This window comes from Centruroides sculpturatus, unplaced genomic scaffold (genome assembly GCF_000671375.1).
Source record: "Centruroides sculpturatus isolate CEXI.00-Female unplaced genomic scaffold, Cexi_2.0 scaffold377, whole genome shotgun sequence".
Lineage (NCBI taxonomy): Eukaryota > Metazoa > Arthropoda > Arachnida > Scorpiones > Buthidae > Centruroides > Centruroides sculpturatus.
In genome coordinates, this window is record NW_019384711.1 from 625,703 (window position 1) to 648,441 (window position 22,739).

General features: G+C 31.3%; 1 protein-coding gene across 13 annotated transcripts; it reads right to left on the reverse strand.

The window, feature by feature from the left end:
- Positions 1 to 1,571: 1,571 nt before the first annotated feature.
- LOC111627834 lies at positions 1,572 to 21,755 on the reverse strand. 13 transcript variants are annotated; one of them, XR_002757070.1, is made up of 7 exons: positions 7,477 to 7,770; positions 7,343 to 7,405; positions 6,500 to 6,589; positions 3,478 to 3,566; positions 2,685 to 2,852; positions 1,978 to 2,069; positions 1,801 to 1,846 (listed from the first exon to the last, which is right to left on the reverse strand). XR_002757070.1 is itself a non-coding variant. In XM_023371493.1 (4 exons), exons 2-4 carry the CDS (start codon positions 6,580 to 6,582, stop codon positions 1,659 to 1,661), a joined length of 363 nt encoding a protein of 120 aa, XP_023227261.1. In that variant the 5' UTR covers positions 6,583 to 6,585; positions 7,508 to 7,774; the 3' UTR covers positions 1,572 to 1,658. The 13 variants fall into 13 exon arrangements, 7 of the variants coding, with proteins under 7 accessions (XP_023227261.1, XP_023227256.1, XP_023227259.1 ...); XR_002757068.1 differs by having other exon boundaries at positions 6,500 to 7,405; positions 7,477 to 7,781; XR_002757071.1 differs by lacking the exons at positions 6,500 to 6,589; positions 7,343 to 7,405 and having other exon boundaries at positions 7,477 to 7,767.
- Positions 21,756 to 22,739: the final 984 nt, after the last annotated feature.

Below are 22,739 nucleotides of genomic sequence, written 5' to 3' on the forward strand. Positions count from 1 at the left end.
ATGATTAAAATTTGGTTTGATTATAGGAGGTAAACGTAGGCCTATATATTACATAATTGTTTCAATAATTAGATATGTTTCGATCGTTCAGGAAAATGACAGATTCAATATTTTATTCGTCTCCTGGTATCATAGTAACGGCCTAGAAAACTCTATTTTATGTTATTTGGTTGGACCAGCATCCAGCAATATCTATCATTATTTTTTAATATGGTAAACTAAAATATATTTGTTCAAACTTTCTATCAAAATTTAAGTTTTCAGTTTATATATAAGCGTCATAACTAACAAAGAACAGACAATTTAGATTCCTTTGTATATGATTTATTTTTCGCTGTTTTTAGTTACGAAAGAATGAAACAAATATGATTTTATTTGACCCAATAATCTATTTAGATATCAATCTATTCCAATTGTTCTAATTCCTAATAGATAAATGCAAAAATATTGTACAATTCCTAAATTAAATGTATTATATATTGCTGAAAATGATGCTTAAGAAATTAATGTAAGACAGAATTTTCTAAGCGTTATATAGTCACAGAGAATTTTCTATTCGTTGCATAAGCATATAGTGCATGTAACATAGAATATTTTGTTTATTTTAGATGAATAAAAATTCAATTACTTAAAATTTAGCATTACAAGTCTACCCCCCTATAACACTGTTGATTTTTCCGTTTTATATGAATTCCATGTTGTACGAGTCACTTAGAATTTACAAATACGTGTGCCAGGCTGTGAACGGCTCACGTATTTGTAAAATCTAAGTGACTCGTACAACATGGAATTCATATAAAACGGAATTATCAACAGTGTTATAGGAGGTCGACTGTATTTCAGGTCGAGTGAGGGGAAAGATAGCGGGGGGTCGTGTGTCGCGAGAGCATACCTCGAGAGGGGTAGGATTTAATGAAGATTTTATTCGTTATTAACATTTACACTTTTTTAAATAAAACTCATCCGTACACTCGAAATTTTATATATTTTGTTTAATAATATAAAAGTTATTTTTTAAATAAAAACTCATAACAGTCGAGAAAGTTACGCAACTCGTTACTAGACTACTTTTTTTTTATTTGAATTATCATAAGGATCAATTCTACACCAAATTTATAGCTTTATATAGTAAGGTAGTTTCCGCAATGGAAATCACGTGTATTCCGGTGCAGACCGGAAGTACAGTGTATAGTTAATCGGAGAGGCGACTCTGGTCAGAACCGATAGAAAGCCAATGATTAAAATAACAACTCTGAATAATTTAAATTAATAAAAAACAGTCTGTAATTTTTCGCAAATCAGGGATCTTATTTGAGAATTAAACACGTGTAAAAACCCGGAAAATTATATGTTAGCCAGCCCATTGATGAGGCACGAGTCCATGACCAGGGTAGTGTGTTCGGTGGTTTTTATCTAGCAAAATATAAAATTTTATTTTAAAATTGTACGCGTAAAGCTAAAATTTACATTAAATAACTAATATTTTCATTTCTTTATGTGATGTAATTAAAGTATAAAATCAAACAATCATTTATTTATTTATTAACATGTAACATTTATTTGTTTTCTTAAATACTAATTTTTTTTCGTGAAGGCATTATTATTATTATTAAAAAGTATTCACAATAAAATATTCATTACGAGTTTCTTTGTGAATATTATGGATGTAATTGTATTGTAATGTCTGCTCTTTCTAAGGACAGAAGAGTTTTGGCAAGATGGCCAACAGTGGCTAAATCTGGATGCTTTTCTTTCCATGTACTTAGCATCCGTACGATTGTCTCCTCCAGATTATCTTTGTTATCACTTTGCAGTATTGTTAATTCTCCTTCCGTAAATACATTTCCTATGCCAGAAACATTAAATATTTCGTATTTTAAGGAAGAACGTAACAAAGATGTAATAATTTTTCGTTCTTAAATAATAAAATTACGTTTTTAACTATCATAAATATGGTCGATGACGTATCAGACTTACTTGGCGGCAGAAAACGTGCCAATTCTTTCCATTTGCCGTATATTCTCTTTGCAACTACGTAATATTCGACGTCCCCTATTTTTCGTTGGATTCTATAAAAATAAAAATAAATAAATAAATAATTGTATTTTTATGTTTTAAATCAAATGTTTCATTTATTTCAAATGGATTTTTGATTGATGGGACAAGGCAACATTTCTGCCAATAACCGAGTGGATAAAACCAATGGACACTGGTAGGTTGTTATGGATTCGCTGAAGTTTTCCGGGATTTCATCACTTTAGTAGCACCTAGAAAGTCCTCCTGAGTGGCATCTCCCTCGATAGATCACTCGTGTGTCGCATTACCGAATACGACTAAACCAAAACCAATAAGGCATCGTATTCCTCAATGCCTTCCGGTAGGAAATTCTATTGGAAACTGGCATAATTAATTTTTGCATATTGCAAATGAAAAGATGAATAACGAGCAATCATTTATTGTGACCGGCTGCAATTTTTAATCATCATTTAATTTAAAAAAGTTCACATGATTTTCGGTGAAGACTGGAAGTTCGTATATAGTTAATCGGGATCTCCAGTCCTTAAATTTTCCATGTATGGTCTCGAGATTAATGAAAGACAGTCATACAGATGGTCGGACGATAGTGAGAATTTACAGCTCTTTAATTTGAAAATTGCAACCCAAAAACTCGAATTATTACTTACCGATCAATTCTTCTAGAAGAGATATTGGGGCTATGCTATTATCATCATCATCTTCTTCAACTTCTTCACTACTCTGTCTATTATAATTGCGTACAGTGTTATTAATTTCTAACCAGTGATATCTGTTTCCAATGTGAATATCACTTGAGTTCTCTATGTAAGTTACTCCTGAAAATATAAATAACTGATTAGAAAAGTTAATTATCACTTTTAGGACTAACGACTTTTAGATATCGTGTTTATGTGGATTGACCTTTGTTGATCTTTGTTTTTTTTAATCGTTATTTATTGTTCTCTGTCATCCGACAAGGACCTTTTAGCTTTTGATTTCGGTTATTTCGCTATTTCAGAAAATGTGCAAATTAGCATGCCACAACCGAAATAATTGTGATGTTTTTGCTTATTTGTATTTACATTTTAAAAAGACTAAACATTAAATTATTTAATAATTTGTATACGATACTGTATACGCTGATGTTTACTGTATACAGTTGATCGGGTATCTGGCCTCTAAGATTGTCATATCTACTCTCGATTTTCATGTATCTATCTCCGTTCTGGAGATTACCGAAGGACAGTTAGAGAGATAGACGACAGTGAGAATGGATAAGTTTGTAATTTGAAAATTGCAGCCTAATAAGAGAATAATCATTAATTACGTATACAGTTTTTGAGCCACTTTTGACCCCTCCCTTCCTGTTGTGTACAATGAGGAACTTTTTGCTACCCCTTCCCATTAACCTGTAAGAACGGTCCCCTATATAAGGTACTGTACTATATCAGTTTTACTTACCAGGAGCCATCTTTTCTTCCATGTTTTAATTTTTGATTTCGATTCCAAGGAAAATAATAACTGTCAAATATCAAATTTCAATGTTTAATCTGAAAATATTTATAGTAATTAAAGAATAATTTAAAACGAAATCATGCATTTATTAATAATATAATTTATAACAGAAATAATTATAAATTTATTATTATTATTCAAGTATTCAAGTATATAGTGTGTCAATAGTTTATGGGGGAAAGGAGTATTTGCCGATTACTGATGATGCGGGGATGATGATGTGCCTTTGATGACGTAAGATTTCACCCTTCATTTATTTTCCTTTCCAGTCTTCATTAAACTTGCAGAGTTGTACATATAACATTCCTTTGGGTTAAATACAGCAGCCTCTTGCTAATCCGGCAATTCCTTGCACAGAGAGGTTTCAGGTTAGCTAGAATGCCAATTATTGAGAATGTAATAGGCTGAAGCATGGCTAAAGGCAATGAATGGCGTGACCTTTACGCAGAGATAAAACCGAATAAACAAGAAAAGAGTATGTGTGTCATTATTAACACTTCCATGAAAATAGATTATTACACTGGAGATTATGCTAGATTATCAATAGGGCTGTACCGAACAGTTTTGGCGCCCGGAGCAAACCTCATACGTGGTGCCCCTAATTCAATGTTGATTACAAAATATTCTACAGGTTTTAATTGTAAGGACCCGTTTTGGAGCCCTGTGAAGATCGGGCTCCCTCGTCCCCTTTAGTTACAAGTCTGATTATCGAGGACGGATTAGCGAGAGTGCACCGATAAATGGTTATGATGAGGGAGGGAAAATAAAAACGAGAAAAGTTTTCATAATTCGAATGTTGCCCAATTGTTAAATAAACCTATCGTGCATTCAATATATATATATTATCTTTAGTAGTGCCCTCTTATATAGCTCCACTGTCGTAGAACGCCAATGAATACTCATAAATATTAAACAGGAATTGCTTCGACCTCTGTTAATTGCTAGATGAAGGGTTTTACGTTGCAAAGGGAACTGTTATTATCAAATTAGGCGACTTACAAACTCTCAAATTTCATTATAGACCTCATTGTTTTGTATAATTCTTAGTTTGTTGTCCTTCAGTTTAGCGTCAAATTCAATAACGTTCCAATTTCGGAGGCGAACAAATGGTGGCGATATATCGAAGTTTCATTGTATCGAAATAGGTTGCATGCAAAAACAGACACGCAAGTTCAGTTGTCTCTTATTTAATGCAGTGTAGAAATTCTGAGATTTTCTGGCTCCTGTTCAGTGTTACAAACCTGAAGTAAACTCGGAAAGCTCCACAAGGCCAATCCATTGGCCAGGCACAAATCCATTGCTAACTACTAGTGTTCAGTGGTTTTATCCATTCGGCCACTGGTGGGCTGGTTTTAATGTTAAGATGCTAACCACACCCTCTTGTAATATGTGTTAATACTTTAAAAAGTTAGACCAAAAATTAAATAGAAAACAGAGAATAAAAATTAATTTTCACAAATAATTTTTGAGTTACTGAAACCAAACCGATAACTCGAAATATCTCGAAGATATAATATTAGGTAAATATAATGTATAATTATTTTATGAATTTATATAATGTTGTTTTAGCAAATTATATTTAAAATATAAACAATTCACTGAATATCATCTCGAAATTTGTGGATAGTACTACAATTTTTGGGCTGCAATTTGAAAAAATTGTACACTATAAATTTCCACTGTCGTCCAACTGTCTTTCCTTAATCTCGAGAATGGATTTAGATAAACGAAAGATAAGAAGACTAGGTAAGGAAACCTTAGGGCAGGAGGCCCAATTAACAATGTATAAACTTCTATTGCAAACCGAAAGTCATGTTATTTCAATTCAAATATTATCCCCTGAAAGGTGTTAGATAGTTGACCGGCACGACTCTATTCTTAAAGGAAAAGTATGATTTACAGGGGCAAGCTACAATTTGAGATGGAGAGCATATATTTTAAGTCAAATAAATTAAAGATATGATTAAAAATTGCAGCCCGGCATTGTGACGATGCCACAATAAATAATTGCACGTTAATATTAAAGTTTCGTCAATCTTGAAACTATTTAATAGACTTTAATATTTTTACGATAGTTAAGAACTCTTTCGAGACTTAAGCTTTAATTTAATAATTCATATTTATTTCTATGATTATAATTAGCAAAATTTATAATTTGATTCTGATATAATATCTAATTTTAGAAAATAAAACACAACAAATGTTTACTGTAAACATCGAACGTCCAACATAAATTTGTCTAATACAGACATAAATCAATTATCGATCTAATCGATCGATTTTTCTATAACACTTATTATTATGATGCCAGGTACAGAAATTTCAAATTGGATTTCAAAATATAAACACACACAGAAAAAATACACCAGATAATATTAATTATTGTACGTTCAATAAATATTTTAAGAAAATAAATTACTTCGTGCTTATTTTTAAAATAAATTGTAACGTGAAGAATGCTATCAGAAGTATTCGTGTCTTGAATAGAGCAAAGAACTGAAACTCGGTCATGCTTAGCTTGACATTTTCATTCTCTTCTTAATTACTAATTTTCAACATAGTTTTTAATAATAATATGTTGGTAATCAACGATAAATGCTATCATTCAGTAATAGTTTAATCAATTTCGAATGAGAATATATTTATATATAAGAATTTTTTTTATCATTAAATTGAATCATAATCGTGAATAATAACAACAAAAATATTGCTTGTTATCATTTTATACGGTGTAATAAATAAATATTATACGAAATAAATAAATATTTATTTATTTCGTATATAAATAAAGAAAGATAAATAAATAACTTTTTTTATCTTTTTATATTCTTTTGTATGTGCAGCACAAAAATACAAAATCATAACTGAAATTTGTGAAATGAAAAACTTAAAAAGTGTTAATAAAATAGAAATTAATTTTATTTTAAAATGTATCATAAACAGTCTAATAATAAAAAAATGAGCATACGAAACTGAAGCCAGCATCGGGCCATGGCAATTTCTTACTCGTGAGCCGGGTATTGTGGAGGTCAACTGACATCTCTGGTCCATTAGCTTACTTGGAAAAGCATAAATAAAGAAACATCCATAAAAATTTCCCATGTCTAATAAAATAAATTATTGTGACTCATTTACTATCAATATACTATATTCGTCGTTACGATGTTCTGGGGATTATAACTCACGTGACAAAGAATGATTGGAAATGCTTCTCGTGTGAATGATTCATTAAATACTGGACTAATAATTTTTTGAATTTAGTAAATAATATATAGCTTATAGCTGTACATATAAATTTTTGATTTTATAAAACTTAAGCATATGAAAAAATTAAACTTTAACCTCATCTATCTTACGATGAGCACATAAGATGATATAATATAATACAGTATATTATTATCTTATTTATAGAGAAAATATAGATAAACTAATAAGATTCTCTATAGGATTATTCCCAAAATAAACTATAAAATAATTATTAAGTGGAAGAATAAATTATATTTAAACATAATAAAACGTCTTTAAAAGAGCAATTTATTACGTTCATCAGTTAAATAAATAAATTACTTTAAAGTGCTCCTCTAGAGATTAATGTAAATGGAATCTTTCGTATTATATTAATAAAAATTGTGTTCTATGATAAAAGATTAATTATTAATGTGACGAATAATATTAATAATAGAACAAAAATGATTCAGTACTTCAATTTTTTCCATATTTTAAAATTTTTATACAAAATTCTTGTGACGGTTTTAACCTAAACTAAACTAGAATTGTCTGTCTAAACGCTAAACTCAAGTTTTAAAAGTACCTCGGACATTTAAACGTCGATACTCGTCTTTGTGTAGTATTCAGAAATCGGCACTTACTAGAACTAACATTGTATAATGTCAATAAACGTATAATGTATTTTATAACATGCAAACTTATCTAAAAAGAGCTTACGAATCTATGCTTGAATACTAATTTGAGCAACCTTAAAACATCACTGCCAGAATCGTTATGAGATTGATGACAGCCTACCACTTTGACAGACCGTGTTCGAATCCGGACGAATGGTGTGGTCCATCTGGATAACAGCCTTATCATTCTATTGCCTTATTAGCGTATGATAATCTAGCGATATATTTGTATACAATACGCACATGCGCATTGTTTTGTACGTTTACTCAATAAAGTCACTTTCCTGTTAGGAATAGATCGATCTAGTCCTGTTTAAAAATATACATATACGTGTTTGTATGTATATAAATATAAATATATATATATATATATATATAAACATATATATATATGTATGTATAAATATAAATATATACATATATATACAAACATATATATGTATATTTAAAACTTTTTAGTTTGATCGTAAATTTAAAAAATATATATATAATATATTTGCCGAATAACATACTAGATTATTGCAATTTACAATTAAGTATATACAAATATATATATATATATATACCAGTGAAATAAAAAACCTTCAAAGAAAGTTGGATAAATCGGAATAATAAGCTCATTCCTACTTAGAAAATTTATAAGTAAGTATAATTTTTGCTTATTTTATGTGTAATTCTATTCTATTTACGTAAAACGAAATGTATAACGTATATAATATATGTTCTACGTTATAATATCTCAAAGAAAATCATTCTGTTTAACGTTATATAACGTAACGATAAGAATAAAATCGATTTTCCTTGTATCTGTACAAGTTTCTCGGGTACTCCGGTTACCTCTCAAGTGTCAAAAATATGTAGGCCTATATTAGGAAACAATTGATGTCTGAAATTTCCCAGTATGATTATGTGTGTCATGTGAGCGCGCACTGCCAGGGAATTGCAATCTGTCCAGAGTTTGAATTCCGTCTTGTGCTCTGAGCTGCCGAGAAATTGGCATTGACCACCCACAATCTTGAATCTGGACCTAGCGGGTTAGAAATCTGAAGAAATCAATGAATATAAATTATTTAAATGACTCGATAATCGTACAAATGCACGACAGTAAACAATGAAGTACAAAAGTACTCGAGATACTACCGACCGCCGCCACACATTGATCTTTCCTAAATAGTTCATATTTATTTTAATAGTTAATGTTAAGTATTTTGAGTCTTTCTTTAGAAGCTTGGTAATGATTTTGTACTCCTAAAATTAGCCTATTGTAAAATTGGTTTGGTTATATGCGATTTCGCTTAAAGTCGCAGTTTCTAAGAACCTATCAACGACGTTAAATGAGAACTTGATATATACTCTAATAAGTAAATAACCAAACCAAAGTGAAACCATAATCATTTATGATAATGGTTATAGTTTCTCTTTATGTCAAAAATCTACTTTTTGATTTCTGGATAAACTCTAAAACTTATTCGTCGAAGCTTGTTTAAATCAGTAAACAAGAGAATACCTATGTGCAATTTGTATACAAAAGACTTAAGGTAGGCCTATCTATCTGATATAATTTTAAAATATTAGCAATTTTAAATGACTATAGTTTATTTATTTTACTTTAATAAAATAAAATATAATTTAAAATCGCTAATATTTTAAAATACTTTATGAATTATTAAAAATTATACCATAAACAAATAACGTTCTTATAAGACTAGGGGATTCCCTTTAAACTAATCTTTATTGCATTTTTTGTATGGGAAATATGCCTAAAATATTTTAATATGTAAAATTTAGTTTTAAAAACTTTTAAGTAGTCTAATATAAAAACTAAAAACTATTTCCATACACGAATTTATATTAAAATAAAATTATTATTACTATATAAGTAATTCTATATCAGTTCTCTGTTTAGTTTAATTTTATCAATATAAAGCCATAACAAGACTTTTTTTTTATTCTGAATAAATGGCTGAATGAAAGCAGTCGGATATCAAAACCTCTTGGATGTATATCTTTTAGCATTTGGAAAGAAAATTGGTGTTTTATTCTGGCAATTGCAACAAGATAATGCACCAATCCACAAAGCAAATTTCATTTATCAGTGGTTACTGGATAATGGCATTCGGGTCATGAATTGGCTTCCCTATTCCCATGGTTTGAACCCTATAGAAAATACATGGAGGCTAATAGCTAGGGATATTTATGCAGGAGGAAAATAATATAACAGTATTGAATAACTCAAAGCTGCAATAGTTATAGAAGAGAAAGAATGATAATGTTTTGGTTGTATACATAAAAAGAAAAACGTTAATAGAATAATATAAAAATAAATATAAGATTAATTAGGAGTAAAAGTTATTTTTTTTAGACCTTTTAAATCGAAATGCTCTAGACTTTTGCTCTACTTCACATTTTGTAAACTTAAACGAAAGCCATAAGTATATGTATATAAATAATATTAATAATATTTAATCTAAAAATATTATTTCCAAAATAAAACAGACAATATTATAAGTTTTTAAAAATAAAACTGAAAGGAAAAAAAAAAACATTTGCTGTAAGTAAATTTTACTTTTACTTACGCAAATGGTTTCGCTTTCAATTTATATCAAAAATAAAATTTTATAGTTTTATAATTGACTGAGTCATAAGAAAAAATAAATATACATTCATTATTCTAAAGTATAATTTTATGAAAAATTGACTCCCAGTTCCCAAGAGAGGTAGGCAGGATGTCCTTTTAGAAGCTAAAAGAACTTTTTAAATTATTTCTTATATATAATTCTTTTTTAATTAATAGAACAACCCAGTTCAGATCCTATTATGCTGTACACTCCCTAATATTATTAATCAAGCTGTTCAATTAAACAGTGCAATACATTTTAAAATAATATAGGCCTACTTTAGACAGAAATAGAATTGATATGGTTTGTTTAACAATTGTCAATCTGTATAAATATACTGTAATATTCACATACAATATAAATATTGGTTGTCATGGATATCTGACGTAAAATAATTAAAAAAATCGATAAATTAGAAGTATATTTTTTAAAAGAATTATTTATTAAACTAGCAGATAAGCCCGGCATTGCTCGGGCAAAAAGTAACGATAGCAAAGATTAAAATTATTACATTACAGCCAATCTTATCCGTTTTCACACAATGAAAAAGTTAGGTCCCTCTGTTTCCAGACTAATTAGAGAATTTTTAGATGGATCTAAAAATATGTTCGATTTCCCACAAAATGAAAAAAAAACTGCATCTGCGCCTTGCACGTTGCCTTCTCTTAACAATTCCATTGTTACGTAACAATTCCATTGTTGACACGTCCATTGTTGACACTTCCATTGTTACTTAACACTTCCATTATTGATGGAAGTGTTAAGGCTTAATTCTGCCCCTCTCCCCTGTGGGGATGAATTTCGAAAAATCTCTTCTTAGTGTGCATTCTCGTGACGTACCAAATTTCAACTTTCAACTCCTAACCATTTGTGCTCTGCGCTTATTATTATTATTATTATCAACCTATCTCGATTATAGGCTTATATGTAGATTACTTTAATAATTATAATTAAAAATTATAGTATAGGCCTAAATTTAGTTAATTATACTAAATATTATGAAAAAAATTGCTTCTATATCTCTAATAAGTACAGTAAAACCTGACAAACCGGGAAAAATGTTTATAACGTGCGAGTCTGGTTTTAATGTATTTTTCTCTTCGTAGTTCAATTTAGTGTTTCCCAAATGCCTTTCTCTGATAAAATTTTCGCCGATTTTCAGCGAATATGACCGAAACATAGAATTTATACTTTAAATAAAACAAAAAACGTACAACAAAGCTGCTGTGATCTATAAAATTTTAGTGTCATTTTGTACTTAGCTCTAACACGCATCATTGGTCGAACTACAGGATATCGACACTATTGATTGAAGATCGATCGTTTAGCATATTTATAACAATAGTAGCCTATATTTGAAAAAAAAATCAGTCTTAAATGCGTCCAAACAAAGTTTATTTTTAAAAAAACTTGAAGGTAAAAATACAGACATTTTTATTCTGGTCTTTTCACTGGCTAAGTTTAGTTTCCGTTTGAAGTATTTTCAAGTATTTTAAATAAAATGGAATAGTTTAGCATATAATCTATGCACATCCTCCTGAATACTTTAAATCAAATCATCCCTGGATTATTTATGATAATCGATACAACGTACAGTAAATGTCATGTAAATAGTTATCACGACGTATTGTTTATTGAATAATGACAAAGAAAAAGTGCAGTACAGATGCAACTATCGTGTTCCTAACTAAACTTAATTTTGAAGGTAGAGATGAGTTTTATAAAAAGTTATAAATAGTAATAACGAGAAAAATCGTCATTATGTACGACCCTACTCACATATGACACACGACCACCCTTTATCACCCCGCTCTTTCGGCCTTTAACCACCAAAATTTAATAGCATCGATTCCCTTAATACACAAACTTCCCTGCAAAATTTCAAAAAGTTTTGACAAAAGGCGCAGGAGTTATTAAGCTTCAAACTGAGTTAGTTTTGACCTATCGCTAAGGTTTCCCTTTGTTATATATCAATATAACAGCTGGGAAAGAATTATAGAGTACAATTCAACAACAATATAACGTCTTTCTTTTTTTACAACACTTGCAGAGTGTTTTTGTAAAATAAAATAAAAAAAAAAATTATTTCAACTATTTATCGATAGTACAGTACAGTATCTACGCAACTGTTTATAACACAGAAAAATCATTTATGACCGGCTAGTATCGCCATCTGTTGACGTATTTTAAAATAAAATATTAATTATCTCCTTATGACGTAAAAATGATGACGTATTTCTACGTCAATTATGATACACCTACAGTTTAATAATAAGAATTTTACGTTAATTCTTAACGTTCTCAATTACAATATTTTTAAAATAAAGTGTGAATTTAAAACAATAGTAAAATATTTTCCTAACATAATTTTGAAATTATATTTAAATAATTTATTTTCTAAAGGAAATAAGACGATAAACATACTTCCTACAATAATAAAATTATAAAAGAGGAAACCAAATCTAGAAATAAAAAAAAACAGGAACTTTATACAAATGAATTTATTGTTAACGAAACTAAAACTAAATGAAAATATATGAAAGATCGATGCGATTTACGAGTTTTCACATTCGTGTACGAAGGAGCGAGTTATACAAATACATGTTCCAATACTCAGAATCCAACAATGACTAAAATCTAAAACTTTGTACAATTGCAGTAAAGTTTAAGTGTTTAATTAGATACATTTAAATCATTAAATATACGTACGAAGAACAGATCTGCTGCCTGTAAAGTATCGTCGAGTAAATAAAAAGATTTGTAATACAGTGTAAAAAGTAAGTAAAAAGTGATTATTTTATTAAATCATAAAAATTTCAATACATTTCCAATTACAGTAATAATTATGTAGGGTAAAGTTGGGCAATGATGCTCAGAATGCAGTGTCGTTTACTTAAGTATCTCGAAACAGAATGGAATTTTGAATGTGTAATTATTGTGATTAGGTGCATATGTCATCGTAAGTCTACAGTCCATACAATCATAGACAAATACTGACCTCAACGTCATTTCTCATGGATAAAGGAGAGAGAATTCTTCTAAACTTATCAGTAGAAAATCACATTTGGTTACTTCTAAAAAAGAAATAGAAATTTAATTTAATGACGTAGCGAATGGTGACTAAATAGCATAATTTAATATAAAAACAACAGTTTTGGCTACATTCAGATGAAAAATCTATTAACTATAAACTTAAGATGCCAACATTGCACGCGTATTCAGTTCATACAGTGTTCGTCGATAACACGAGAAATCAAGTTAGGAGATATCGTATAAATTCGTGGCTAGCAATTGCTGGTTTAAAAAATTCAAAAAAACACCATTCAAACGCCAAGTTTTTCTCTTTTTAGAACTGAATCCGAGTTTTTCCCACAACGCGGTATTTTCAAGGAACGTATCTACCGCGTTGTAGGAGGCCTACCTGTATTTTAAAGATTAATACAATAGTCGCATTTTCTCGATTATAATGCACACTTTCTTTTTTCCAGCTTAATTAATTCAACTCGGTTGTTTTCGTTCGCTCCTCAGTTACGTTATCGATATAGAAGCGCGTTGTATTTCTACATCACTTCGGTTTTGGTATTCGCTAGTTAAATCTTATTTTAACTTTAAAAATACTGTATTTTTTTAATGAATTTCTTTTGTTGCTAGACTAATTTATACACCTGCACCTAATTTCAAGGATAGGAGAAGTGACCGGGATGGGTTCGAACGAGAGTTTAGACTAATTCATTATATTAGGAGGTGGAAACGTTGTTGAGATGGGTTCTTACAATAGTTTAGACCAGATACATTCGCGAAAGTGCTCGATTATTACAGGTGTTGTATGTTGTTTCGGACAAAAAGTCGATGCCCGCGGTAGCGTTACGCGGGTGGTCGTTTAATACAGGTAACTTATACGAAGATTCTATGGATAAACTATTCGGTGCCAGAAATTTTTGCCCGTTTTCACAAGTGCCCGTCGAATGCAGGTGGTCGCCTAAGCAGTTTTTACTGTATACAAACATGTTGAAGAACACGACATTCTTACAGAACAACAAAAAGATTGCCGTAGAAATCACAGGGGATGCAAAGAACAGTTACTCATAGATTCAGTCATTCTACGGCAAGCACACAAACAACACAGAAATACACATATATAGACTACAGAAAAGCATTCGATAGTGTTCCACACAGTTGGCTGCTACATATTCTACACATCTATAAAATACGTCCATCACTCATTGCATTTTCCAAAACACTATACAGCACTGGAGAGCAACATTACATCTCAGGGTTAGTAACACTTCCATACAAACAAACCAAATACTCATTAGGCAAAGAATTTTTAAGAAGATTTCTTGAGTCCTCTCTGATTCTGCTTAGTCCTGAACCCATTATCTAACATGTTAGACAACACGTAACATGGTTACAATACAGACATGAAAAAACACATACATTTTACACTGTCACATCTCATGTACATGGACGACATAAAACGTTACGCATCCACACAAAAACAACTTTATCAATTCCTGCAAATCACACATTCATACACCAAGGACGTGCAAATGAAGTTTGGCGTAGACAAATGCGAAACAGTTCACTTAGAAAAAGGAGTCCTGACGAAAGTAGATTTGTACTTGGAAATGGAGACGTTATTTGAAGAGTATTGAAGAGGCGAGTTCTACAAGTATTTAGGATTCCAACAGGCAAAACTACCATTGAAGAGGGCGAGTTCTACAAGTATTCAGGATTCCAACAGGCAAAACTAACAACATAAACGAATAAAGCAAAGATTAATTAAAGAATATCACAGTAGGTTAAACGCTATTATTAAAGCACACTTAAATGCAAAACGCACAGTTAAAACAGTAAACACATTTGTCGTCCCAGTACTCATATAATCTTTTGGACTCACACAGATCTTAAGCAACTCCAAACGAAAACAAGAACAACACTTACTAAGCATAAACAATATCATTCTAAATCCTCTATGGAATGATTAACCCTTCCACGTAAAAATGGCGGACTTGGCCTGATTGACAGTTAACCTTCACTACAAACAAATACAGACACTGAGAGAGTTTTTCTACAAACAACAAGAAACATCACAATTACATATCACTACATTTACACTCAAAATATGTGAACACGACACAACATATAAAAAACATAGACACCATTAAGTAATTGTGGGTTCAAAAGGCACTCCACGGTAGGCATCCCTACGACCTGTCCCAGGATTTTGTTGATAAAACTGCGTCAAACAACTGGTTAGCTCGGGGATGCCTCTTTGGGGAAACGGAAGGATTCATGATTGCCATACAGGATCAGGTCATAAATACTAAGGATGCACCGATAAGCAAAATGGCCGATTACCGATTACCGATTAATCGGCCATGCATTATCGGCCGATACTGATTAATCGGCCGATTGGTGTTAATAATTTATTGCATTAATAGTGTGAGATCCTGGAGTTAATTATACAGTTAATTATAATGTGGAAAAACCCCATTTTTCTCCACCTGGTATTTGCATCTCCCTCGGGTCAGGTAAACAAGAGAGGATCGAATATCCTCGCAAAATCAACAACCTCTTCCTTTGTTTCTAAAATAAATCTCAACACTTAATTGTTGACGCATGGAAACTTCGACATTGTTTAAAAAGCTGAAGTGTTTCTGTGTTTAACAGAAACAAAATATACTTCTTTAACCGCTAATATTTGGACAGCAACTACAAACAATTCTCCTTTTTTAAGTGTAACAGCTCACTGGTTGAAGGGTGATTTTCAGCAGGAAAGAGCTGTTTTGCAAATTGTTTCCTTTGAAGGTTCCCACAGCTACACGAATCAGTGAACAGTTAAAAATTGTTCTTGAAGAGTATAGGTTGACAAGTGATAAGATATTTTTAGTACTAAGAGATTCTGCAGCAAATCTTGTAGCTGGAATTAAGAATTGCAACTTAGAAGCATTATCATATGCTGCAGCTGACACTAAACGAATGCATATTTTCTAAACAAGATGTGAAAACTATAATCACATTTAATAGAAATATTGTCACAAATTTTAATCATTCTGCTGTAGCTGTAATCAAATTAGAAGATTTGCAAGAAAAATTAGGTTTGCAGAAACACAAATTAATTCAAGATGTTCCTACTCGCTGGAATTCTACATACTACATGTTGGAACAGCAAAAGGCCCTTATCACATATACTATAGATAATAAAATTCCCACGTTGAGCCCATATCAGTGATCTCTCGTTGAAAAGATTGTTCTACTTGTAAAACCATGCAAAGAAATTACTGTGGAAAGCCAGCAAACGAGAAGCCACTTCATCTTCAATAATTCCCACAATAGAGACTCTGAAATTATTCTTATCAAAAGCAAAGATCAGTAGTTCCTTTAGTGGCATTAATACCACAACAGAAGAACTAGAAAACCCAATAAAAAAAGATTTTCAGCATATATAGAAAACAAGTCTTTATGCTTGTCATTTTTATTAGATTCAAAATGAAATTTCAAAAAGAGGATATGCTAGAGGAAATCTCAATAAGAATTAAATTCTGAAGCTGATCAAGATGGAGGTGATCAAGATGGAGGTGAATTTCTAAGTTTTTCTGATTTATTTGATGAATTAGCTTCTGGTAAACGAAAGAATGAAGAATAGCATGTTTTTAAAAAGAAAGAAAAAAAAAACGAAAGAGATGTACAAACGTTTCGATCAACAATTAGAAACATATTTACATTTATCCCTAATTTGAGCAAAATAGCTATGAGATATTTAAATGCCTCAGCATCTTCCATTGAAAGTGAAAAAATTTTCCGCACTGGAGATAACATTTATGAGCCGGCAAAAAATAGGTTATGCCCTAAAAATAGTGAAATTCTCATGTTTTTGCATTGTAAAACCCTTAAATTGTATTTTATTTGTTTTATATGTTTAAACTTTAAACTTATGAAACAATTAAAAATTTAATTTTTTTTCTTAACCTATTCAATACTTTTTCTTATGTAAAGTTTAAACTTTATATTATACATCGTATTATACTTATAATATGTATCGATAAAAGGGATAATTTGATTAGTAACATTTTTTTAATATTCAGATTGTCATGTAATAAATAATAAATATATAACAGAAATTTATTAGTGTTTATTACTAGCATTGTACGTAACATTGTAACAAAAATACCAAAATGTAAAATTAACCGATTATCGAAACCGATTAATCGGGAAAATGGCCGATACCGATTAATCGGCTTAGTGGCCGATACGGCCGATTACCGATTACTTATCGATTAATCGGTGCATCCTTAATAAATACTAAAAACTACAGAAAACACATGCTCAAAAAGATACAACACTCACAAATGACACATGCAGAAAATGTCACATCATGCCAGAAACTATACAACACATCACTTCTGGTTGCAAGCTCTTGGCACAGACAGATTATTTACATAGACATCATCAAGTAGCAAATATGATATAATATACCAAGAACATGCAAAAAACACAAATTATCAGACATCCACGAACCGTACTACAAATACATCCCACAGACAGTATTGAAAAACAATACGCACAAAATCACCACATAGCCATAATCACAGATAAAACAATTTACCACAACATAAATTCACACTCATTGACACACACTAAAATCACATATATCATAGACATATCGATTCCAAACAGTCACAACATACAAAACACGTGCACTGAAAAAATCAGCAAGTACACAGAACTCGCCTAGGAAATAAGGCATCTGTGGAGGATGGTTGGGGTGCTTATTTTACTCTTATTGTACTGTCGTTCTCTCCTGTACAGGTGTCATACCACACACACTACACAAAAGCCTGGAAACATTATAATTGAATATAAACACATACATCACAATACAGATGGCCACTATATTGAATACATGTCATGTTGTTAGGAAATTCCTGAATACAGATACACACACTGACACACTAATTTTTGTCTTGTTTTGGTCACTATGCCTTGACTCTGGTCCGGTAGGTCACAGCCACCGGTGTCAACCGAGTATAACTCACAAAACTGAACATAATAATAATAAGCGCAGAACCCAAACAGTTAGGAGTTGAAAGTTAAATTTGTTAAATGAAGTTAAATGAAAAGTTATCATGAGAATGTATACTAAGAAGGGATTTTTCGAAATTCCCCTCGCGGGAGAGAGGGAGAAGTTTAACTTAAGAATTACCCTGAAGAATACGGCTTCTACTGTAGTATTTTACATGCGATTTTTTGCCGGAAACTGAACATATTTTTAGACCCATCTAAAAGTTCTCTAATTAGCCTGGAAAGAGGGGGAACCTAATTCTTGCACCCGGTGAAAATGGGTAAAATCGGCTATGTAAGATAACCTTTGTAGTTATATAAACCAAATTCTATAATATAATACAATAGAAGGTATGAGATGCCGGGCTAATAGGGGGAAGGTTCCTAGAGACCGATTAATCGGCTCATGTTGTCATTGGATGGCTATTCGATAAATTGTCGGCGGGATTGCACGATCCCTCCGACGTCAGGAATCTAACACCAGTTAGGATAGTCAAAAGTCGCGTTCTAACTCGCGAATTGTAAACAAATGTTGGGTAGGAGAGTTGAGTCGAGTGAGGAGTGCGATTATTAAGTCGATAGGGTGTCCAAACTTCGATTAAGACTGGTAGACAGGTTCTAAATAAATATAACAACAATCTAGAATATACAGGATACTACGATTTACCTCTAAATACGGATAGTAAATTATCCTAAAGCTACGCGACTAAACAACTGAGTATGTCGCTCGCGAGGTTCTAGACATACCGTCCTTAGATTTCTATCTACTTATGTCTATGTAGATAGAGAGAAAGTTTACATATGGGCTAACAAAATACCTCTGAGAGAAAAGTTGTCCTCTATGTCGGTGGAGGTGTAATTGAAGTTCTATGGTGAGCCGTGGTCTATGTTGAATCTAACGGATCAGAACTATGGCTCTGGAATTGGCGAGAGGGAGACTGCTTCTATGGGGATTCCACTCTGGCTGGAGCCTTGGGTGGATTCTGCTCTGTATGGTCCTGGAAAGGCCCACGCTGTATGAAGCTGGATGTCCGCTCTGTATGTCCGTTGGTGTCCGCCGAATATGGCGGAATAATGATGATCGCTCCCCGAACTCTTTTATCTCCGTGAGGCCTGGGAAAACCCATCGGGTGATCGGAAGTTTGGAGACGAAGCTGCAGGTGTGAAGTCATAGGTGTCTATCGATGACACAAAGATAACGTTTAAATGGAGCTGCTATTATCATATTTGGTTCGAGACCTGTTAGATTCCTTGTGTTTATTTGTTTGAAGGTTGACTTTCCCCTCTTAACAATAGGTTGTTATCATTAGCACTAGGTTGTTATAATTCTTTAACAGTTGTTGATGAAAAGGTTGTTATTCAATCCCTTTTCTATGCGATGTTTTCTTAACGATCGCGGTGGAGAAATAAGCTAAAAATGTCCTTAATTTAGGACAAACTCAGATCTGCCATCTCACAAAGGGTTATAAGTACGAAATTAGCTAATCTTAAAATTTGTTGTTATTTTTTTGCCGAGCTTACACTTTAAAAGATGACTTTTGGGAAATACTAAACACGTGAGGAATTTCAGGAAATATATAAATATGAATACTAAAAAAATATTTTTTATTCAGTACATTTACGTTATTATTATCATTGGCTGTTAAATTAAAAATATATAGGCCTATATATATATATATTATCATATAATAATTTAAAATGACGATTAAAGATTGGCAAGAATATTGCCTATTCTAACATATACTCGAGTTTATTTCTGGAAACTTCATTGACTTTATTGAAAGATATTGGAAAACATTTCGCATAACAAAAATTCTAACAAACTTTAGATGTGTTACGATATAAAATACTGGTTACTACAGTAAATAAATACAATAAATGTAGAAACTTACAGGCAAATTGGAGAAGTAAGTGGAGATTGATTTTATATTAAAAATGAACATAGTAAGTAAAATGAAGAAAAGATATACTTATCCTTCTAATAAGACATAGAATTAGAGGCCATAATTCTTCCAATTAACAATCGATATCGTATGCCTGTAGCCTAGCGCATTCGCCATTGCACTGATACTACAATGCCGAACGAATCTTAACTGGGCTGCCTTATTTGCGCAATAGCAAGGATGAGTCAACGTTAATATGTGAAGGGTGCAGGTCACATTCGTGGCTGCTCTGTTAATATTATAGAACAATCATTCGAGTAATGCACACCTCCCGACTAAGATTCGCGAAATGGCTCGAACACACTAACACGAATTCTGGGAAGAATATATTCTAATTACAATCGTACCTATACAGTTATCACGAAATAACTTACGAATTAGATTAGAAATCCAAATGTTAAGCATAAATGACTATAGATTTATAGGGCGATTCATAAAGGTGAAAACACCGTATAACTATAAAACTGTGAATGTTATGTTTATAAAAGTGGCACTTATCAGTAGTAAAGCTTGTATGACAAATATATTAGTCACATTTTTATCGACCTTGACACTGATTTTGAAGGGCATTCAAAATCAAAAATAATTCACTCCTCTTTACAATTGTGTTATAAAAATTTAGTAAACTGCAGTACAGAAGGAAAGAATTTTAATAGCATTTATTTTCGAATTTTAATTTAATTGACAATTCGAATTTAATTGAATTAAACACCAATCTAAAAATGTCAATATGATGAGACATTCATACAGTTAACGTGTAAAGAATTATATAAGGATTGATATAATGAGGACTCGAGTTATTTTATTAAGTCAAGGAAGTAATTAACTTATTCACACAGAAAAATTACGTTTATCAGTTTTTGGAGTAGTTTTTTAGACACAATTATATACTTATCAGCAACGGCAATAACACTCTTAAACAAATATTTTAACCTCTGTCTATAGCATTGCAATTTAAGTATCAACATCTCAATAGATACTGTATTTACAGTCATAACTTGTTGAAATTTATACATTTTTTTTAAAATATTAATATTAAATATTGACACGAATACACTAAAATTTCAAATACCTTAAAAAAAACATTCGTTAAAGTGGAAATTAATAGAGGAGTAATCATTACCTCTTACAATCTTTAGAAGTTACTTTTGTTATTTTAGAGTCCTGAAGGGCTAATTTAATTAATTCCAAGACGACAATTTAACAATAATCAATAACAATTTGTAGTAGTTACACAATAGCGATTAAATACGAGTAAATTTGCCAACTTACATCGTAGCCATACACGCATTCTATACATATCCGTACTCTTTGTGTTCAAACGTCATCTTTGATATCATATAGAATTACTCCCAAAATTTTTCCCACACAAAATTACTTGCATTTTAAACTTTAAGGCGAAACCTTATAAAATTGGCAGCATAATTTATTCGTGTAAAGTTGGACAAACGGGAAACTTTTCTGCCATTTCTTAACAGTCGAATCCACTCTTTCCGTCGATTACATTTATGAGCTTCTCCGAATAATAATCTGTTTGTTTCATGTGAAAATAGATGAAAACTGATATCGATCTTCCGTATTGTAAAAAGTGAGAATAAGATTTCTATTGGTTCTTCCTTTATCACACGTAACGAATGAAATGATTTCGATTTATCTACCATATCTTTTTCAATCATCCTTTAGATCCACCATTTTTTCAATCAGCTTTTTTACATTTATTCTAATTAAAACATATTCGTTTAATTCCTTTGAATATCGTTATTCGAAGTGTAAAACTTTGGCACGCATAAACATCTTTAAAGCTAAGTAGGCTTACTATATGGCACGCGGGCTCAAAACATTTCGCCACCCCTGCCTTATCAGATATTACGACATGTTAACTAACCAAATAAACGTTTATCTTGTATAACTATAATACTGCAGCAAATTAACCGTTAGTAATTGGATGATATTGAGTGACGAATTACATAGGTTTAAACAAAAGATAAGCTAACTTGTATAAGTAACAGATATATATATATAATTATGGTGCGATTATATATATATATATATATATATATTTTTTTTCTGCATAAGTCAAAGCGTTTTGTCTGTGATCGGAGTTCAAATAATACGGAAAATTCAACACGGTACTGTCATATGAGGAACCGGGAACGATTATAGTGTAAACCGCCTACAAATACAGCAGAATCGTCATATAAGTGCTATATACAAGCTAAATAATTACGAACCAATCTCCACTTATTACCATCGAGAAAAAATAGATAATATATGCAAAACAAACCATACTTTTCTCTTTCAAATTTATAAAGCTTAAAACGAACAACTGCCATCTTCTAGACATAATGGAAAATTACTGCAGGGAAAAAACTACAGCCATCGACTAAACTATAACTACTTAAAACCCTCTACAAAACTCTCTTCAGAACAATCCACTCCAGTTTTCCAGATGATAAGATATTGGAATTCGCTAAACAAAGAAATACAAAAAATAACCAATCAAAAGAAGTTTAAAACGACACTAAGAAAAAAACCCCTCAGTCAAATTCGTATATGGTAAATAGAAAAGACAGAAGCAAAAATATACTATTAAGAGATATACAGTGTTTAATTATTCTTTTATTTATGTGTAAAAAACAAGGACCTACGGTATATTATTAAAGTGTATTATTACTGACTCG

Bases quoted from the DNA above. Each gene is read 5' to 3' on its own strand.
- LOC111627834 (XM_023371488.1), bottom strand. From the start codon at position 7,620: ATGATAAGGCTGTTATCCAGATGGACCACACCATTCGTCCGGATTCGA. The intron at 2,070-6,499 runs GTATGCTCATTT...TTATTTTTATAG, and splicing joins CCGATGCTGGCTTCAGTTTC to AATCCAACGAAAAATAGGGG. The intron at 1,847-1,977 runs GTAAGTCTGATA...TTTCTGGCATAG, and splicing joins GGCACGTTTTCTGCCGCCAA to GAAATGTATTTACGGAAGGA.